Source organism: Trachurus trachurus (assembly GCF_905171665.1).
Source record: "Trachurus trachurus genome assembly, chromosome: 1".
Classification (NCBI taxonomy): Eukaryota; Metazoa; Chordata; class Actinopteri; order Carangiformes; family Carangidae; genus Trachurus; species Trachurus trachurus.
In genome coordinates this window covers 25,859,009-25,878,161 of record NC_139891.1, presented here as the reverse complement: position 1 = coordinate 25,878,161, position 19,153 = coordinate 25,859,009, and the positions used below count along the sequence as shown (strand labels likewise).

The 19,153-nt window shown below is 40.1% G+C and overlaps 2 protein-coding genes across 2 annotated transcripts; both read left to right on the top strand.

Annotated features, from left to right (window-relative positions):
• Window positions 1-6,924: 6,924 nt before the first annotated feature.
• On the top strand, window positions 6,925-8,446 carry lrata (lecithin retinol acyltransferase a; the record flags this gene model as incomplete). The annotated part of the gene is made up of 2 exons (XM_083981196.1): window positions 6,925-7,467; window positions 8,294-8,446. 2 exons carry the CDS (start codon window positions 6,925-6,927, stop codon window positions 8,444-8,446), a joined length of 696 nt encoding a protein of 231 aa, XP_083837322.1.
• A 1,433-nt stretch (window positions 8,447-9,879) lies between these two features.
• LOC310986056 (lecithin retinol acyltransferase) lies at window positions 9,880-11,547 on the top strand (the record flags this gene model as incomplete). The annotated part of the gene is made up of 2 exons (XM_083971781.1): window positions 9,880-10,371; window positions 11,392-11,547. 2 exons carry the CDS (start codon window positions 9,880-9,882, stop codon window positions 11,545-11,547), a joined length of 648 nt encoding a protein of 215 aa, XP_083827907.1.
• Window positions 11,548-19,153: the final 7,606 nt, after the last annotated feature.

The following is a 19,153-nucleotide window of genomic DNA, read 5'->3' as shown; positions in this document are numbered from 1 at the left end:
CTGTTTAAATTATGAAACCTATAAATGTTGTATTTGCCAAAATGTAAAGCATCTGTAATCATATGCAAATCAGTTTTGCACCAAAGCCTAATCACCATATTTGTTTAGCTATAATTCGAGTAGAAAATGATTTTATTTTATTCAGCTGTTTTAGGAGAGACTGACAGATGGTGTCGGGAGATGTGAAAAGAAAATCCTAATATCATATGTCATTTGTGAGGCCCATGTTGTTGTCTAATTGGGAAGACTTGTTGATATTCATTTGCTAACCCCCAATTTTGACCGATCCACTACTCATAATTAAAAGGTCAGACTTAATTTATGGCATAAACACATTAGAAATACAATACATTGATTTTAATGTGTCACAATTCTAGATCATTATCCAATTGTAAATTTGACATTCACCATTTTTTTTTATAATCCATCGCATATTTTGTGTGTTTTGCTGGCAGAATTGGGCTTCCATATAAAACACACAACTTTACATCAATATATAACATATCATATTTTAACCTGCAGATAACTGTGGCAGCTGCATTTGTATGAGATGAAAACACGATTAAAACTGACCACAAACAAACAAACAAACAAACAAACAAACAAACAAACAAACAAACAAACAAACAAACAAACAGGGATAATGTTTTGAACACAGCCTCTCTGTGGGTAATAGCTGTGGTTTAAACATCATTGTACAAGACAAATAAAAGTTTTCCAGGCTTGGAGTCTTATCCCAGGAAAATTTGTTTCAGTTTAATTTGGTAATAACCTTTAATCTCCAGTATTAAAACCCCCAAACCAAAGTGACCAAGGTTACCTCCTCTCAGCATGGACTTTGAGTCTCTGTGATGTCATCACCCGACTCCGCTCCTGTCATAATTGATGCAGCCACTGGAGGGCTTTGTCACTTGGAGGTAAACATGTCATTCTGGGCTTGGACTTTCTGAAAATAACAAAATATATCATTCCTGTTGGAAGAACAAGTCTCTAAATATGTGTCTATTGTGCATAACTGTATCAGACAGAGCTCTCAATTCATTGTCAAGAGATTAAAGGTATGTATAGTGGAGATGTGGCTCATCAGCATCAGATGCAGCTCACAGTAATAATAACAGAGCTGTTAAGGTTTCATACAGAAACTACATGCTGAACTGATCTATCAAGTGGTGTGTTCAAAGACATATAGTACATAAATATTATGCACAGTAAAAGTAGGTTATAAACACATGACTCGGGTTTCATGCTGCTGTGCTTCTTTTGAGTTGTGGTGAATGAAAATATATCTCTTTGAGGTCAAACAGGAATGTTTGAATGGTTTTCTTCAACCACACATTGTACTATCGCTGGAATCAGTGGCGTCATTAGGCCTATTTTAGGGGGGCTTCAGCCCCCCTAAAATATTCTTAAGCCCCCCCAAATAATTTGGTGTTCTTTTATTATGTGACATTTTTTGTGACATATATTCTCCTTTTAAGAACCCCAGCTGTCATCACATTTGTCTCTTGTTATTTCTGATTTGTTTAATTTAATTAGTTTGTTGAATGTGTGACCCCCCCCCCCCTCCCAGCTGTGAGTTGGTTGCGCCCATGTAGTGGCGGCTTGTTTGAAGCTCCGCTCCGAGCCTGCAGTGACGGGCTGCAGGAGCTCTGATGTCAACAGAGGGAGAGAGTCAGTCCACCTGTAGCTAAGCAGCACCAGCAGGTATCAGACAGTAAGCTACTACATCTCTAAATAGCAGTGTTGATGTCAAAATGACCGCGATATTTTTTAAATTAATGTGAAATATTAATTGCGTTGTAAACGGGTCAGTTTTAAAGCTAGAGCGAAGATACAGATATTATATGAAACCAGGAGACGCGAGGCTTCTGTTGGTACCAACCATGTCGTGATAGCTTGTCAGAAAACGGGCTAAATAACGCTCCAAAGTTCGGCTAGATTCTGGTGGGGAAAACTTTTAAACGGGGATCCTGAACACTCCTGTCATCATGTGTGTGTTCCTCTCTCTCTCTCTCTCTCTCTCTCTCTCTCTCTCTCTCTCTCTCTCTCTCTCTCTCTCTCTCTCTCTCTCTCTCTCTGTCTCATGTGCCGTGTGTGCGTGTGTGTGCTGTGTATGTGTGTAATGTGTTAAGATGCATCTGGTACTTTATAGCTTGGCTGTGTTAAAGAAAATAACATTTAGCAGTAAAAACAGATTATTTAATGGATTAATTTAAAATACTAATGATATCTGGTGACACTGCAGGCAGCACAGACAGACAGGGAGAGAAATGCTGTAGGGAGAGGCCAGACAGAGACATGCCCTGAAGATGCAGAAGATCAGGTAAGACACAGGAATATAAAACAGCATGATAACAATATATAGGTAGGCTATAAATATATATATTTTTAAACCTAGTCCAAATAAAACTACTAATAAAAGCAGAATATTCAAATTAAAATGATTCTCAGGGTCAGTCATTTGAACCACCCCCCAATGTCTATTTCAGCTCAGAAAAAATTTCCTGTGAGATGGTTGTGTAGAAAATGAAGGGGTTTCTAGGGTGAAATGTGCACTCTTTACCATAAATATCTGCTCCAGTTGGAGTCGCACTTCATTTCTGTTGTCTGGTCTTATTTGAATGGGGAAAATGTGAGGAGGTCTGAGTGAAATCAAAATGAGCCAAAAACAGCTGTATTTGGATGGAGTATATAACCATTATGACACAGGCTACTAGTGAAATATAATTAGTTTTCCAGTCTGGTACCTGAGGTAAAAATTCCGCCTGGACATATCCATGATAGTCAAACATCTGAAAAATTACTCAGGTTCACTTTTTTTAGCATCTACTTTTACCCAGTTACTCATTAGATGTACTACTTTACTTATTCTTAGATTCAACTAGCCCATGATTCAATACTCTAAATGTACTCTAAATTCTAAATGTGTTTTTTTCGGGCCATTGTGAAAGTTCGTGCTTGCGCACTACATTCGCTCACATCCTGTGCATCTACTGGGGGCTAAGCCCCCCCTGTCCTTAAAACCTAGTGACGCCCCTGGCTGGAATATTTTGTTCAACATCACTGTTGAGGTTATCCTGAGGGTTTTCTTCAGGTTACACATGGCAAACACACCCCTTTTTATTGTATCAAAACAAACAGTGAAGATACATCTAACAAGATAGAGCTTAATAATGCTTCGTCGGTTGCCCCCGTGTTGACATTAGATGATAAATCTCACCTTAACTACCTCTGTGAGGGTTTTATAATGTGGGAAAAACAACCAGGACACAGGATGGATATAAAGCCTTGCTGACCTGAGAATGAACTGCCAGGGACATGAACCTAAACAGTGCTGAACTTTTGCTGAACTGGCCTCTTTGTGTAGAAACACCAGATGGAAAGTGTCTCTCTCTGTTCCTCCAAGTGCCATGAAAGACACGGACACCCATTTTTAAACACTGTGTCCAGGACGTTAAGACGTGCTTTGAGTTGTTGTTGTTCTCAACTTGTTGATGTATTCAGAAAGGCTGACAGAATACAAAAACAACACATAAGCAGAATTCGAGATTAGTTCATTGATTATAAGTTTTCTATATAAAAAAGTTGACAGCTGCACGTCCACACGGTTTTCCCTGTAAATCCAACTGTAGGAATACGGTGCTGAATCATTGTTTTTCACGGCTTTAGGAAATGCGTCCGTCAGTAATCAACTTAAGTTTCAAGGCTGAAAAACAAAGTCAGCATAGTGAACAGGTCGTCGGTCCAGGAATTACATTGAAAGAGCCTTGTTAGGGTGCCTCATAGGCCGCAACCGGAGCCATTTGACCATGGTGTAAATCTCCCCAGGACAGAGGGCAAAGGTTTGTTGCAATGCCACCACAGGGTTCAAGCTGCGGTCACAGACGGTAAGTCGACTCAGCTGAACATGGTGTGATCTGAGCTACAACATGCAGACCAGGCTGACACTTTGTTGTCCACTTTGCCGTAATAATACGTACATCATCATACGGGAAAACATCTGTCATATGACGCAGTAGTCTTTGGTTTTCATTGACCTCGTTACTAAGCACCTGAGTTGACCTGAACATGCCGCGGTACTCGGCTCTGTCAATTTATTGCTTCCGTGTTTAATTTGCCTACATCTCAGTTTGCTGTGGGTTCATTTTGTCCTGCAGCTGCTCCGTAATAAAAGATGTGGGGCACAGCTTCCATGTTATTTACACTACTAGGAGATTATATTGGTCTTACGTTGCTCCTCATGCCTGTGCTGGCTCATAACTTTCTCTGATTTATATTGTATGCACTTGTATGTATTTCTTAGAAATTACATCATGATAAAATATAATGCCTTCCATTGCACAACACACAACACATAAACGGCCCCTCCAACCACCGCCAAACATTCATATTCATATGCATTCACACAAGGCAAGGTGGCTAAGGTGTCTTAACAACACCACAACAGCGACTGGGATGGAGCAGGATTTGAACTGCCAACCCTCTGGTTACTGGCCAACCCTCTCTACCTCGCCTCCTGTGCAACTGCTGCACCGAAATACACAATATAATGTTGTGCGTCTGTAAATGAATCAAACTGTTTCAAGTCAGTTCAGCATTGTAAACCCACTGACAGTTTAAGTCCGGCTCTGTGTTACTCTTAACTCAATATTGACTGGTCCAAAAACTAAAACAGCATAAACTACATGTGATGTTTTTGGTGTATGAACTTGATGAATGTTCATTTAGCTTTGCCTTAATTAATCAAGGCTTGTGTGTGAGGTATATTTGGTGCCTGCACTTGACAGTTCCTCAAAAGTAGGGTATGATCTGTGGCTTAAAGGGGCTTTCCCACAGTGTGAAAAGGCAGTGACTGCCCTAAATTAAATACCACCAATCATTTATCCCCATTTTTGAGGAATTTGCAGTATCTAGGTCAGAAAAGGTACTGTGACAATTTGATCCAAGGACACAAGATCAAAAAGGCTGTGAATGTTTCTCAAGGTATTTTCTGGGTTAAAGGATGAGCGTGTAATTGAACCCTAAAGGATTAAAGTATAATCTGGTCAAAAGAATCTTATCATAAGTTTTCTCAGAGAAAGTGCAGGGCATCCAGCGCAGCCACAGGACTGATCCTGGACTGATGACGAGACAGAACAGACCGGCCTCTGTGTGTCTGCGACGTCCAACCTCCAGACAATGACTTGCTAAGGTAGCTTGTAATCAGCTTAATAGGCTAATTAGAAGTTGGGAAGGGGGGAAAAATCACAACAAAAAAACAACAGTCATTATTTTATCAAACTGGAAAATAGTGAACTTTTCTTAAAACTTGTATCTTTAAATCACATTATTTTGTTTCTTTGCAGCACATTTCAGTTTGTCAGGGGCCCAAACTAATCTGTCATTCATCACACGGAGCAGGCTGCCTGAGGCCAAGTTTGAGATGAGATTTATTGTTGAATCATTGATTTATTGAAATAACTGAGATAAGCACACAACATATGATGCATTCTTCTCATTAACTTACAACAACATTATCTGGTTGAGGCAGATAGCTGCCCAACATGAGCCTCCTGGTTCTGTTGGAGGTTTCTTCTTGTTAAACGAAAGTTTGTCCTCCCTCCTAATGCCAGATGCTGCTCTTTCTGGAGACGGTTGGGTTAATAAAGTATCCTTTAAAGTGCCTGATATGTATCATAATTTGGTGAAATTTTTACGAAACTGTATGGAAACTGAATCAAATGATCCACCTTGCCTGTGTGCAACTAAGAGAGATATGATGTGAAGAAGCAATGTGTGATGGTGGGCAGAGCCCAAAGTAGGCAAAGTGCCCCAAATGAAGATTCATTCAATAAGAACTCATTTTATAGTGAAAATGAAGAGTAACCAGTGTTACACTACTGAGTTGTGAAGTTTCACATTGCAACAAAACACATCAACTTAAGTTCAATCAACTGCTGTCTCCAGAGGTGGAAAGCAAAGCCAATCAACTATTTTATCAATCTTTCTTTTAGCATGCTAACCAGCTAGCCCATCTTGTCTCATCACTTTCCAATTGCAGCCTCCAGTCTGCACTCATGATGTAGCTCTGCTCAGAGGTCAGATGTCAAGCAGCCATCATCACCACTCACTCCCAGCAAGAAACCGCAGAAAATGTAAATAGCCTCTTTGAATAAATGATCCGAATATGTATTCCACCAGCAGATCAGACTAAAATCTCAAGGACTCAATCTGCTGTCAAAAAAAGAAAAAAGAAAACCTCATATGTGCAACTTTGAAAATTAATGCAAGTTTTTAGTCAGGTCTGTACCATGTAGTGCATCCATATAGCCTACTGTACTGTAGATATAGATCTTTCCACAGAAAGTTCCTTGATTTTAAAGATCCTCTTCAACTTTCCTCTTTGCTGTTCTCAAATAATCTTGCTAACACTCAGTTACCTTGTAATAATGGCTTATAGAGAGTAATGCATGGCTTTACATGGGTTATTGGTGCCTAATATCTTCCGGCTATGGAGTTCATTACTCAGAACCTCTTTTGGGTTGCCAGTTCATGAGGTAGATAAGCAAAAGCCAACGGGATATGTTTTTAATCCTGGAAAATGATGACTGAATTAAAATGTTTTTCAGTCGCATTTCAACTAAGCTTTGTGTATTTGTGGTATTTCACAGAGTGAATGTTGGAAGAAATTAGACAAGTTCAGTTTATTCCAGCTAATTCTCCCCCTCTCTGCACTGCAAAAGCAGAGAGGATTAGAGGAGAGTGTTTGCACATGTGTTGACTAAAAAAACAATGCAGTAGAGCTGAGGAGGTGATGGAAGGAGAATGCACACGTGCACAAGGTCACTCGTGTCCAGGAGGCTTTCCCTCTTCCTCGTGCCACTAAAGGATAAAAAGCTCGTTTCACTGAAGCACTCACAGACGTTTCCCTGCACGACTCGCACGATGCTGCAGCTGCTGACATTCCTGGTGGAGAAGCTCTCCCTCCTCTCCAACTTCAAACTCTTTGAGTCCAGCTGGTTGGACAGTGAGGAGCAGGAGCACGAGCCCCCCACGCACCGCCGCGGGCCACCGTGCACCCCCCGGAGAGGAGACCTGCTCGAGGTCCCGAGAACCATTTTCACCCACTTCGGCATTTACCTGGGTGACAACAAAGTGGCTCACCTGATCCCCGACATCCTCCCCGCGCTCACCAACGACACGAAGCTCATCGGCTCCGTCATCACGAACAAGAGACTGATCCTCGGCTGCATCTACAAGTGCGCCACGGTGCGCGTGGACACGCTGGAGGACTTTGCGTACGGCTCCAACATCCTGGTCAACCGCATGGATAAGATGGTGAAGGCGCGGGCGTTTTCCAATGAAGATGTCGCCAAGAGAGCCGAGAAGAGGATCGGAGCGATCCCCTACAGTCTGCTGTGGAATAACTGTGAACACTTTGTGACTTACTGCAGATACGGACACGCAGCGAGCAGCCAAACAGAGAAGGTATGGATGGGTGCTGGGGCCAACACACAGGTCATTAGGAGACTAATGGTACAGAATAAGCACTGGTTTAGATGAATACAGTTATATTCTACATGTTGGAGTTGAATCATCACATAATTGTCATTCAAATCCATAATCGGAAATCTAAGATCGACCACAAATGGCTGGATTAACATGTTTGGAGGCAGGTGGGAAATATGTTATTGGGCCCCTACTGACTGCCTCAGTTAGGGCCCCTCCAACTTTGCCCATAAATCCTGACAAATCCAGGTTCTGGTTTAGTAGAGGACACACAAATACCAACACAGCCAAGCAAACAGGAGCTCAAATTGAGTCTGAATTGCAGCCTAATAGAGCTGCACCAAAGTGCAAAAATACGATCTCAAAACAAGACTGATGCCCCCTCTACCAGACAAGTCCAAAAGTTTAAGTCAGGGTTTCCTAGACCCAGGTGCTGACACATCCTGTTTCATCAGCCTCCTTAAATATATGACATCTGCTGTGTGAGACCGAGCCACAGCTCTTTTACCCAGAGCCTTAATGTGTTCTCGGGTGTCGTCTTCATTTTTTACTTCTGCTATAAACCTTGATAATACAGGGGCGACCCAGAGTTCATATTGTACTTGTGTGTGTGGTGCACAACCTACCCCAACACCGGGTGAACTAGGTTTAACCTTGCACACTGATTTACAACAGCAGTTTAACGACTGGGGCCATATGTGATGATTTTTTGTACAAACACATTCCAGGTGACGGCAGAGCTGAAACTGTCTGCAGCCAAGAGACGTGAAGTCACTCACTTTTTTCTTCTTCTTCCCCTTTGTAGTTCTGCGAGCGTCTGAAATCAATCATCAGAGACCAGCGCAGCGTCATTGTTTCAGGACTGCTAGGAATTATCTCCATCGTCTGTTTCGGGATGGCACCTTCAACTACATTACCCACAGTTCTTATCCCCTTCACTCTGTGGATGGCTGGGTAAAAAAGAAAAAAGGGAGGCCTCAGCACAAAGACCTTTCAAATGAACTGAGCTGAACTTTTACTTGGCAGAGACGACTGACCGGGAACCCCTTCCAAATGCTCGTCATGTGATGCCTCATGAATCTACTTTACTACAATTACTTTCATTTTATTGTGTAGACAATGTTGAATGTTTTGTACATAAATAATTTACTATATGACTTGTACTTCTCTTCTCATAACAGTGTGGTAAATGCATTGATAACATTATGAGTTTTCACAAAATACAGCACATCATGGACTGTAACAATATCTGATAACAATATCTTGAGCATCATAATGTACATATAGTGGATATGTTATAGTATTGTACTTATTATAGCAATGTAAATATGACAAAGGTTTAATAAACAATTTATTTTTACTCGTGTGTCTTGTGTGAATGTGGTCCTACCAATATGCCAGTGGAAGCAGAGGCTTAAATTAGCTGTAATGGCTGATTAGGATGTTGCGCTGTTTGTGGAACTGGTTCGGTGTAAGCAAATAATAAGTATTAAGAATAAGTGAATAACTGAAAACAAATGAGCCAATTACATTGAAACATGTTCATCAACCCAAGTCTACAACTAAATCTGAACCTGTGACGATACATTGTCACAATGGACATTACTGTTATATTTCTACAAGATACTGTATATGGATTTTCTTAAAGTAACACAACGAGGAATTTGTATTTGGTTATAAAAAAGTCTCATATTAATGTGGATGAATCTATGTTACCCACACTTGTTAATGGTTCAGTTTTCGATAAATATATCGTTTTGTCTTTATCGTTATTTTGATATTACGGTAATATTAGTGGTCGGCTCGCCCAGCATTTCGGTTTTGCGGATGCTGCCCGGCGGGTCATGTGAGTAACGCCGCCGATTCATCTTCAAACCTCTGACTTTCATTCTTGATGAATGAAAACATTCTTGGGAAATGTTTTTGCTTTCGTCCGTATTGCGCCGGTCCAAGAATTTCACCATGTGCGCGGAGGCTCATGGGAAATGCAGTGTGAAAACACTTTCCGAAACTCCTCGTTGTCCCTTTAATGTTCAAGAAACAGCTGAATAATGATGAAACGGTCGTAGACCAATCTAGCAATGAATAACAAAGGCTGTTTTTTTGTGCACAATCACTCAATATCTAACCTTTTAAATGAGGATTTAACTTCAATGCCAGTTCAGCCGTCTTAATGAGGACCCTTGACCTTAATACACCACGAACAAGGCCTGAGTTTCAAAATCCGAGCCACAGAACAAAGTGATTAGAGAAAGCTGCTTTGTTTCTGTCAAAATCAAATTGAAAGGTTGACCAATATCTAATCCTACTAACAGCCATGGCCCCTCCCTCCCCAATCACAACGCACATAAAATGCTCAGGTAGTCGGGCACTGTGCTGCACATCGACATCATGTTTCTCTACCAGCTACTCAACTTTTTCTTTGTAGCTTCCAAAAAGGAGGAGGAGGAGGACTCAAAGTATGACCTGTCAATTTACAAGCGTGGCGATCTCTTGGAAGTGCCCAGGACATTGTTCACCCACTTCGGCATCTACCTGGGCGACAACCGTGTGGCTCATCTCATCCCGGACATCCTGCCTGTGATAACAAAGAATAAATCTGCAATTGCCGAGATGGTAACAAATAACCGTTTGCTATTTGGGGTGATCACCAAAGTGGCCAGCGTCAGGGTGGACTCACTGGTGGATTTTGCTTATGGCTCAGATATCCTGGTCAACCACATGGACAAGGTGTGCAGCCAGCCTCCACTGGACGGGGACGAGGTGGCTCGAAGGGCCGAGAAGCTCCTGGGCTCCGTCACCTACAGTTTACTGTGGTACAACTGTGAACACTATGTCATGTACTGCAGATACGGCATGGCTATCAGCTACCAGACATACCAGGTACTACAGTCTACTACTGGCCTCCAGTCAGTGAGAGATTGTATGTTATAGGTTCACAAGTCTGTCTTAAAACAATCCTGACATGCCTATCACTGAGAGATAGTTTTTAGTGGCTGCAGTTGTGTGTGTCCATAACTCTTCCCAAACTCACAAACACACAGGAAAAGGGAAGGAATACTGCACAAAAAACTTCAGATAATATAATTTATATCTTATCTCACTGAGTTAAACTTTGAAATACAGTTTTGCTTGGATGTAGTTATACATTTTGTTCAATCTGAGACTTAAATCACATTAGAAGATGATGAAATGTTGTCACAGCCTTTGTGGACAAGAGGAACAATTAAGGCAATCAATAACCAATGTAATACAGTATGTGTGAGTGTTGATTTAAGACAGATTTGAAAAGACATGCTATTGAATTGCATTTGTTTTTGTGTTAACAGTAAATATTTCAACATATTCTGTACAAAACTATTGTTTGTCACGGTCGAACAGCTTTACTGTCAATGATCATTACAGAACAATGAGTACCAGTCTCTATCCACTGCAATCCTTATTTCTACATCTGCATCCTGCATTACTAAAAAGGTCACATGCAGAACCACAAGTTATTATTGCACGTGTGGCATTTGGAAACCCCTCAGTTATTATAAGGAGTTTAGCGATAAAGAGATTATTGGACAATTTGCCAGTCACACTCAGTGCAAAGCAATGCTAATCTGAATGTTCTTATGAGGAAATGACTGGCTAGAGCGAGCTTGAACTCCAGACTTATTCACCCATGGCAGTATAGGCATGTTTTCACTGCAGTGGGCTGTTGGCTTCAGTCCACTGCAGTGAAAAGTAATGTCACTTATTCATGAGGCGAGCAGCTCCATCTAGTGTTGCCTTATGTCCAATTTACTGACATCCTGGAGGTAATGAAGGCTTCCTCTGACAACACACAGCTGCTGCTCCTCTACTTTATTATTTACTTTGCCCTAAATCACTGTCTAATTCTCACATCCTCTCCTCCAGTTCTGCACAACCGTAAGGAAAATCGTCTGCAGCAGGATGAGTGCGTATTTGACTGCTCTTTGCGGTGTGGGAATCATGCTGTACCTGGGGTGTGTGACGCCGCTGACGGTTTTGCCGACCGTGCTCATCTCATTCACCATCTGGATGGCGGCCTAAAGGCCTCACGGGGGAAAGACTCAAGTAACCGGTATAGCTGGTGGACGGTGAAATGAAACCCTGTGCTTTAGCTGTGTGACAAAAAGGCACTGGGAGATAATGTGTACACCATAATGAAATGCTGTTATTGTGTGTTTACATTGTTTGAGCAGTTATTGATTTTGTTTTTATATCTACAGATGTTTTATCTTTCTTTTTACATTAATGGGATTTTCTCCTTGGTGCTATCAGAAACCCATTTTTTTTTGTTAGATGTCTAATTTTATCTGTTATTCATCATTAATGTTCAGACTCCGACATTCGACATCAATCTCATTCAGCAGCTCCAGCTCATGGTTTATATATGAACTCTGACTCAGCACAAAGGCAAAGTCCTGAGGTCTGAGATGAAGCTCAGTGAAGATATTACCTATGATATACTTTATCCTATAGTAATGATATACGTAGCCGGAGCATAGAAGAAAATAACTTTTATGTGCTTTATAAACAAAGCCATCCGTATGATACTACTTGTATCATGCTGTAGCTTGAATGTTGGCTTGGACAAAGTGCAATAACCTTGTTGTGTGATATTACTTTGATAGATCAGTTTGACAGATGTTTGGCGTATATGTTGTTGTCAGCCCATTAAACTTGCATTCCTACCAGTTTCCCGTTGTGTTTCTTGCACTTATGTTCACATCTTCTCTGCTGCCATCTAAGTTATTTACGTTCCGTGTCTCAGTTTTACCCAGTGGAAAAACATTTATTTAAAATACATTTAAAAGGGGCTATGGGAACGTCTTATTGAATAGATTCTTGGGAAAAAATAGCCACAAAAAAAATTCAATTTGAGTTAACTCTTTTACTGATTACTAAAGAGAATGTGGTCAACTATCTGTCATTGTAACCACAACAGGAATAGCATAGCACTGTGCACTGGGCAATGCTCGTAAGACTTATTTTTAGCATTTTCCCTGAGGATTCATATCAAACAAACAAAACGATCACCCAAACAGATGGACCGAACACAGGAGATACTCAACTGTGATAAAGAATTATTAATACAAGCAACTCTGAATTTCACAGTGATGAATACTTTCATCAATTTCAGGCTCAGAGTGGTAAATGTGATCAAGAGACAACACTCAAGATAACTTCATGACCCAGAGGAGAAACAGACATGAGAAAGGAATAATCTTTATATGACTAGTCAATATTAAGGATGCACGATAACTCTTCTTTTTTTTCTTGGCAAAAAATGTAATTATCTGACATATTTGTGTATTTTGGCCAACAATCTGTGCAACCCTAGTCAATATATTGTCATTATACTTTGTTGGTGGTGAATATGTACCCACAATGAGTTTATGAAAGTCTGTCAAAGGAACAAAATGGGCTTCAAAACGTTAAACTCAAACACCTTGTTGAATAATCTCACGAGAGAAGTTGATTGGAAAAATCTGAGAATTGCTGTGACCAAAAAATAAAAAAAATAAAGGGGCAAAGTCTAAAAAAACAAACCAACGCTTGGTCAATACAGAGCTGGGCTTACTGGTGACACAAATACATGATATTATCCAGGAGGACAAAGGACAAAGTCCACATATATACTGTAATATACTGTACTGTGCAGTTAATAAGGGATTTAGGGTCAGGTGGTGTTTGTGGATCTTGTGTCTTGTACCTATCTCTGAAGTGGATCTCATCTTAGACTCTTTTATTGATTCAAAGCTTAGTGTCAATAACATTTTGTGCCAAAAATCCATGATGAACAATATCAAAAACAAAGCACAGCAAATTTAAAACCATTTGTTGTTTGGCAATACACAATATTATACAAATTCTGCCTGAGTAATAATAATTTGACTAAACCTAAAATGAAGACACTTGTGCAGAATTGCAATACCCCAATTCATTTAACCAGCAGTTTTTGGTGCGCTTGCTTGATATAATCTCCTCGCACTTATTGAATAAATGAAGCACTTAATATTTGCACTGTGGTTCTTCTGCACTGAAGTTTACTGGTACTTTTACCTGTAAGTCACTTTGGATAAAAGCGTGTGCCAAATGAGTAAATGCATTAACAAACAATGTGAAGATCGAAAGACCATCTGAAAGAAAAGTAAATATCAGTACCTTGCAGGCTTAGTGTTCTGTCTTCCTGTTAGCACCATTTTGATATGAAGTGAACACAAGACCAAAACTGGTCACAACATCGGTTTCCATAATTACAGTAACTGAGCCACATCCATCAGGACTTTTAGTAAACAGACCTCAAGTCTTCATGTAGCCTATGAACATCATAGAAATCAGAAACTCATCCTGAGATGAATGATGTCAGAGATGTTTTCTTTCAAACTCAAACCTGCTAGACACTCAGGATGGATGTAAAGAAGACAATGCAGAAAAGGTCAAACTGAAAAAATGTATCATCTGTACCTTGAACCTGAGCGATACAGACCGATGCTAATTAAGGATAATTGCCTCGCCATTACACTAAGGCACTTATCCTGCAGAGAAGATGTAGGCTATGTATTGATTTCACAGAGGCTCATGTAATGGGCAGAAACACACAAGTTCTATTAAGTGGAGTGCAGGTGCACGGCCCCTGTAAAATTGAAGAGTAACCTGGTTTTGTCACGTCTAAAACTGACACCTTTCCGATTTTAGGCCCGACTCACTGAGGAAAATTCGATTTTCATTTCTATATTCCGCACATGGTATGAAGGGTCTCCCTTATTTAGCAAACAATAAATACATCAAATCCAAATCACATGGGCTCTTCGAAAATAAAGGACGAAGGCTAAATAGGAGACAAACAGAAACACATCCTATCTCCAGGATAAAAGGACATTCTCCTTCCAGCATAAACATACCTACAGTATAATATACACCATTCAGAAGGATTATTACAGCAAACAGAAGACATCAGTGTTCTCTTGTTGCTGATGTAAAGGCTTTATTTTTCTCAAAAGAGGTTATTTCTTTGTATTGCCTATTCGAGCATATAAGTAAGGGGCTATTTCTTCATTTTGAACAGTTTTTCACCCCAGCCACAGCCTTGAGGGATTTTCCAAGTTCAAGCATTCCAGCTGTGAAATAGTTCCCACACCACTGCAAGACTAATAAATGATTGCCTCTTTAGCAATAGTCTATTTGAAACATTGCAATTCAGGTCCAAGCTTCTCTAGAATTCAGAGACGAACTTCCCAGGGGCTGTGAACATCTAGGAAGTGACTGTCAGAAAATACTTGCTTTCTCTAGAGAGGTTGTGAAGGAAAATACAACAGAATCACCACAAAGGCTACATAGAAAACAGTTGGTGTGTAGACAAAGGCCATAGCCAAGGTTTGAAAAACGGTCCAGTCCAGCACATGACATGTTTGGCCTGCAAATGAATCCAATCACCTGTTGGGACTTCTCCTCAACCTCAATAATCAGGTATTGTGGTGCCATCCTTGGAACAGCGGTGATGCACAGAACAGGATTTTAGTTGCAGTCTGGTGCCTTAACAAATGTTGGTTCTGCACAACATGGCATTATCGATATATGGGAGTAGCTATATATCGTCCTACGGCAGGTGGATGCAAGGGACAGCTATGGACTGTAAATTCAACTGCAAAACAAAATTGAAACTCATGACCATTTAAAACCTGTGCCTGATGAACCAGTGTTCTACGCTCAAAAAAGTCACATTTAGAATTTGCATTCCTTTGTTTATCTTGATGCATTTGAATGCTACCAAACCTTGGATGCCAGTAGTTGGCTTCAACAGTTTTGTGACATGAATCACAACTATTTTAGTGATCACCTATTCTAAGTACCTCAGGTTTTTGCCTTGTTTCTACACCAATTCCGTTTTTAGACTGAAGTTAAACAAGCAAACAAAAAAGTATGATCCTGTCCTGTAGTCAATGATATTTGAATTTGCTATTTTATTGGAAGCTATTAACTACATTAAAGAGCTGATTATACAGGAACACTTTGCATGTTTTGTTGTTGTTTTGATTGCAGTGCAGTTCCCCAGCTAATGCTCTAAGCTTCATAACATTATAGTAGGCTACATGTTCAAAATACTATATAATAATCAGACATAATGCCACCAAAGAAAAGGCAATTCTGTGAGTAGCAATATGGAACCGTGACTAAAGCTTCATCCCCAGGCTTGAATTCAGCCTTGGAAATAGATAACTGGTTTGTCCTTGTCCCTATGGACAAGACAAAAATGGAAAAAAAAACTATATTTTCTCATACGTTGTAAGAGGAAAAAAAAAACTCTGATTCCACACCTGTTGCTGGAAATAACATATCCATCTATCTGCAATATGTTTTGTTGTTTAGGCATCAAACGCACTCTGAGGTTACTGAGTGCCTAAAATTATTCTATGATGTTTTTTTTCACTTTTCAAGTCCCAAATGTTGATGCTTAAAGTCTTTGGAGTAGCTGAAAACAATCTGGTCATTATATGGAGTTATCTGGAGTTATATTCCCTCCAAAATATAGTATTTACTGCTGCAGTTCAGTCATTGCTGATGTGAAAATGGTATTTCAAGAAAAACCCATGCTGCTGGGAAATCTATAGAGCACAGACTGTATAGTTGTTGTTTTCCAATGCTATATTAAATACTATGGCTCAGCAGCAACTGTAGTAATCATGATGTATAGGGAGGTAGAGAAGCAGTCAGGCTGCAGGCAGAAAGACTATTTCTCACTCATTGTGCGAGAACAGTGTGGTAATAGATGTCTAAATTGACTATATACACTCACAATGGAAGCCTGGTGTGTGTGAAAGTGGGGGGCAACGTATTATTGTTATCTGACTGCGAATTTGCTGCAGGAATGACTGAAGATGGATCATGATCACCTCATTTAGATTCTGTTTAGTCTCCGCTGCCTCTAGAGATAAGGCAGTAAACACACAGAGCCCCGAATGAAACAACAACAGCACAGTCAACATGATAGTAAATGCAGTGAGAAGTTTTTTGAACAGTTTAGCTCCAAACTGAAATCTGCTTTTTAGACTTCGACGCAGGAGTTGGCAGCATTGTAAAGAACTGGTGACATGTGGTCGATAATCCTAACAGGCTATGATTAAATATCCCTGACATAGGTGCCCTGTGTAGCTTTGCATCTTAATGTCTCTGCTGCTCAGGATGATAAATGTGCAGCTGTCCTCCTCAGACACAGTGGGTAAGCCACAGAAACTCCTGCAGGTATTTAGGTATGCTTCAATCACTCCGGATATCTCTGGAGCATGATTCTATTTAGATGGGAGACATCAATAATCAGTCACTTCTCTGTGCCGTCATGTTCAGTCACCAGTTCAGTGCTCATTTCCACTTAGTGCCGTGGATAGTTCTTATTCAACGGATGTGAATTGTGACAATATAATTCAGCTCTAAATGGGGCAGATAAAGCACAAAAAAACAAAGGAAATACATTTAGCATTTTACTTTTGTGCAGCCAACTGAGAGACGTGAGGTATACATGGACACAGTTAGAATGAAATAATATTTGTTGGTGAAATTGCCATCAAGCGCTATAAGGAGTCTTGTTGGAACTTGGTTTGCCAGAGGTAAAATGATAACTATGTAGAAATGTAATGTAATATCAAGAGACCAAGAAAATCCAACTTGATCCTGTCGGATCTAATAAAAGTGGGATTTTGATTTGCTATAAATCCTTTCATAAGTATATAATCCTGCTCTAATCAATATTTTCACATCGAGTATGATTGACAATATGAATGTGGGCTGTGCCAAATAATCCCACAGAGATTTATTGGTTGTTCACCTGTGCTCTGCAAATGTTATGGTTTTCTGCAACTCCGCCATGTTGATTCACTCTCACTGCTCTTATTAAATCTAATTTGTAGTTGCAGCACATATTTTTGTTTCTTTAAAAAAGTTGATCAATTCATTGCACACTACCTACCAAGCACCAATAAGATAACAGTGGATCTGTGCTCCCAAATCACAATTTTCTTTTAACTCAGCCACCCAAATGTTAATTTTACTTTTTTGAAACTTTCAATTAATTTCTCTTTGGCATGAAAGTACTTGACTCCTCTTCTTCCTTGAGTTGGGTCCAGCACAGTCTTTGGTGTGAGGACATGCACTTTATTCGGTAACACTTTACTTGAAGGTACCGTCATAAGAGTGACATGACACTGTCATAAACGTGTCATAAACATTTTGTCAATGTCATAACGTTGTCATTAAATGTCATTCGGTTAACCCTGTTTATGACACGTTCATGACTGTGTCATGTCAGTCTTATGACAGTGTCATGTCACTCTTATGACGGTACCTTCAAGTAAAGTGTAACCCTTTATTCTTTGTATAGGCATTCAGAAAAAAGATGTTGAGGATCATGATGATCAAAGAAAATTGGTAACCCTTCAAAAGGCATTTTTCACAAATTAAAACTTGAAAACAAGTCCAAAATGATACAGGATATAGGACAGTTAAATGGCAACAGGTGAATCTTTTTCTGATGCTGACATTTACATTGAAAGCAAGGTCACTATTTACAATCTGCTCCAACTCCTAAAATCATGGGGGGACCACTAACATGCCCATCTATTCAGGGTTTCCTGGCTTTTCTCATTACTTCACCATCTGTGTTGTTGCACTCTGAGCAAAGTGGGCTTTTGCCAAAGAGGCTGCTTGACAGTAACTCAATTTCTAACGGCTACATGGTGTCTTGGTTTATAACAGCAGTAATTGAATTATGAGTCCAATTACCATCGAGGGGCTTTCACTGTTTGGGATGGGATGGCCACATTGTATACTACACTTCATTGACCATGGTATGACGTGTTAGTAATCTATCACTGCAGCAAGTGAGTTTTCTAGTTATATATTTTTATGCACGCTGGAGTCAATAAGGCTTCAGGAATGTAACATCTCATCTGTAACATCAGTTAAATGTCATCTGAGCAAAGTGATGATGCTGTGTCCATTTTAAGATTCACAAAGAATATATATTCTAATCACATGTCAATGCTGTAAATTAATGATTATCCTTTCTAAATTAATTGCTGCCTCTTATTAAAAAGGACTGATAGGTAATATGATCTAGTCATGAGTGTCTTTTTCATTTCAGTCTGTTGTGTGAGCTGACTGGTCTGCAGAGAGGCACACCCAGAGCAGAGCCTCAGACCCTGAAGAAAAACAGATCAATTTAAGCAGATTATGATGAAGTGTATTAATGCTCTGCTTCTAGATACTTCAGACGGTTTTTAATTTTAAAGCTGGATGTCCTCACACTTTATTCACTGAGATCTTATAATAAAAACGCTCCAGATACACAATGCGTTAGCTTTTCCCCACTGTTGACAGACAGCAGGATAAATGACATTTTCCACTCCAGCGCGAGCAGACGCGTACTTTCCCAGATTAAGTGCATAAAAAAAAACGCACCCACGTGGAGACAGAGGTATAGGCAGCAGTCAGACATCAGTGTGTTTCAGGATGTTGTTCAGGGAAGGACTCGTTTCCTCCCTGTTGCTCAACCCGCCTCATATATCAGTCTCTCTGCGTCTCACGGGGCAGGTAGTAACGCACCCTCAGTGCCAAACCGGCTGCAGTGCGCACTGGCAAAAATGTTGCGCGCGTTGCT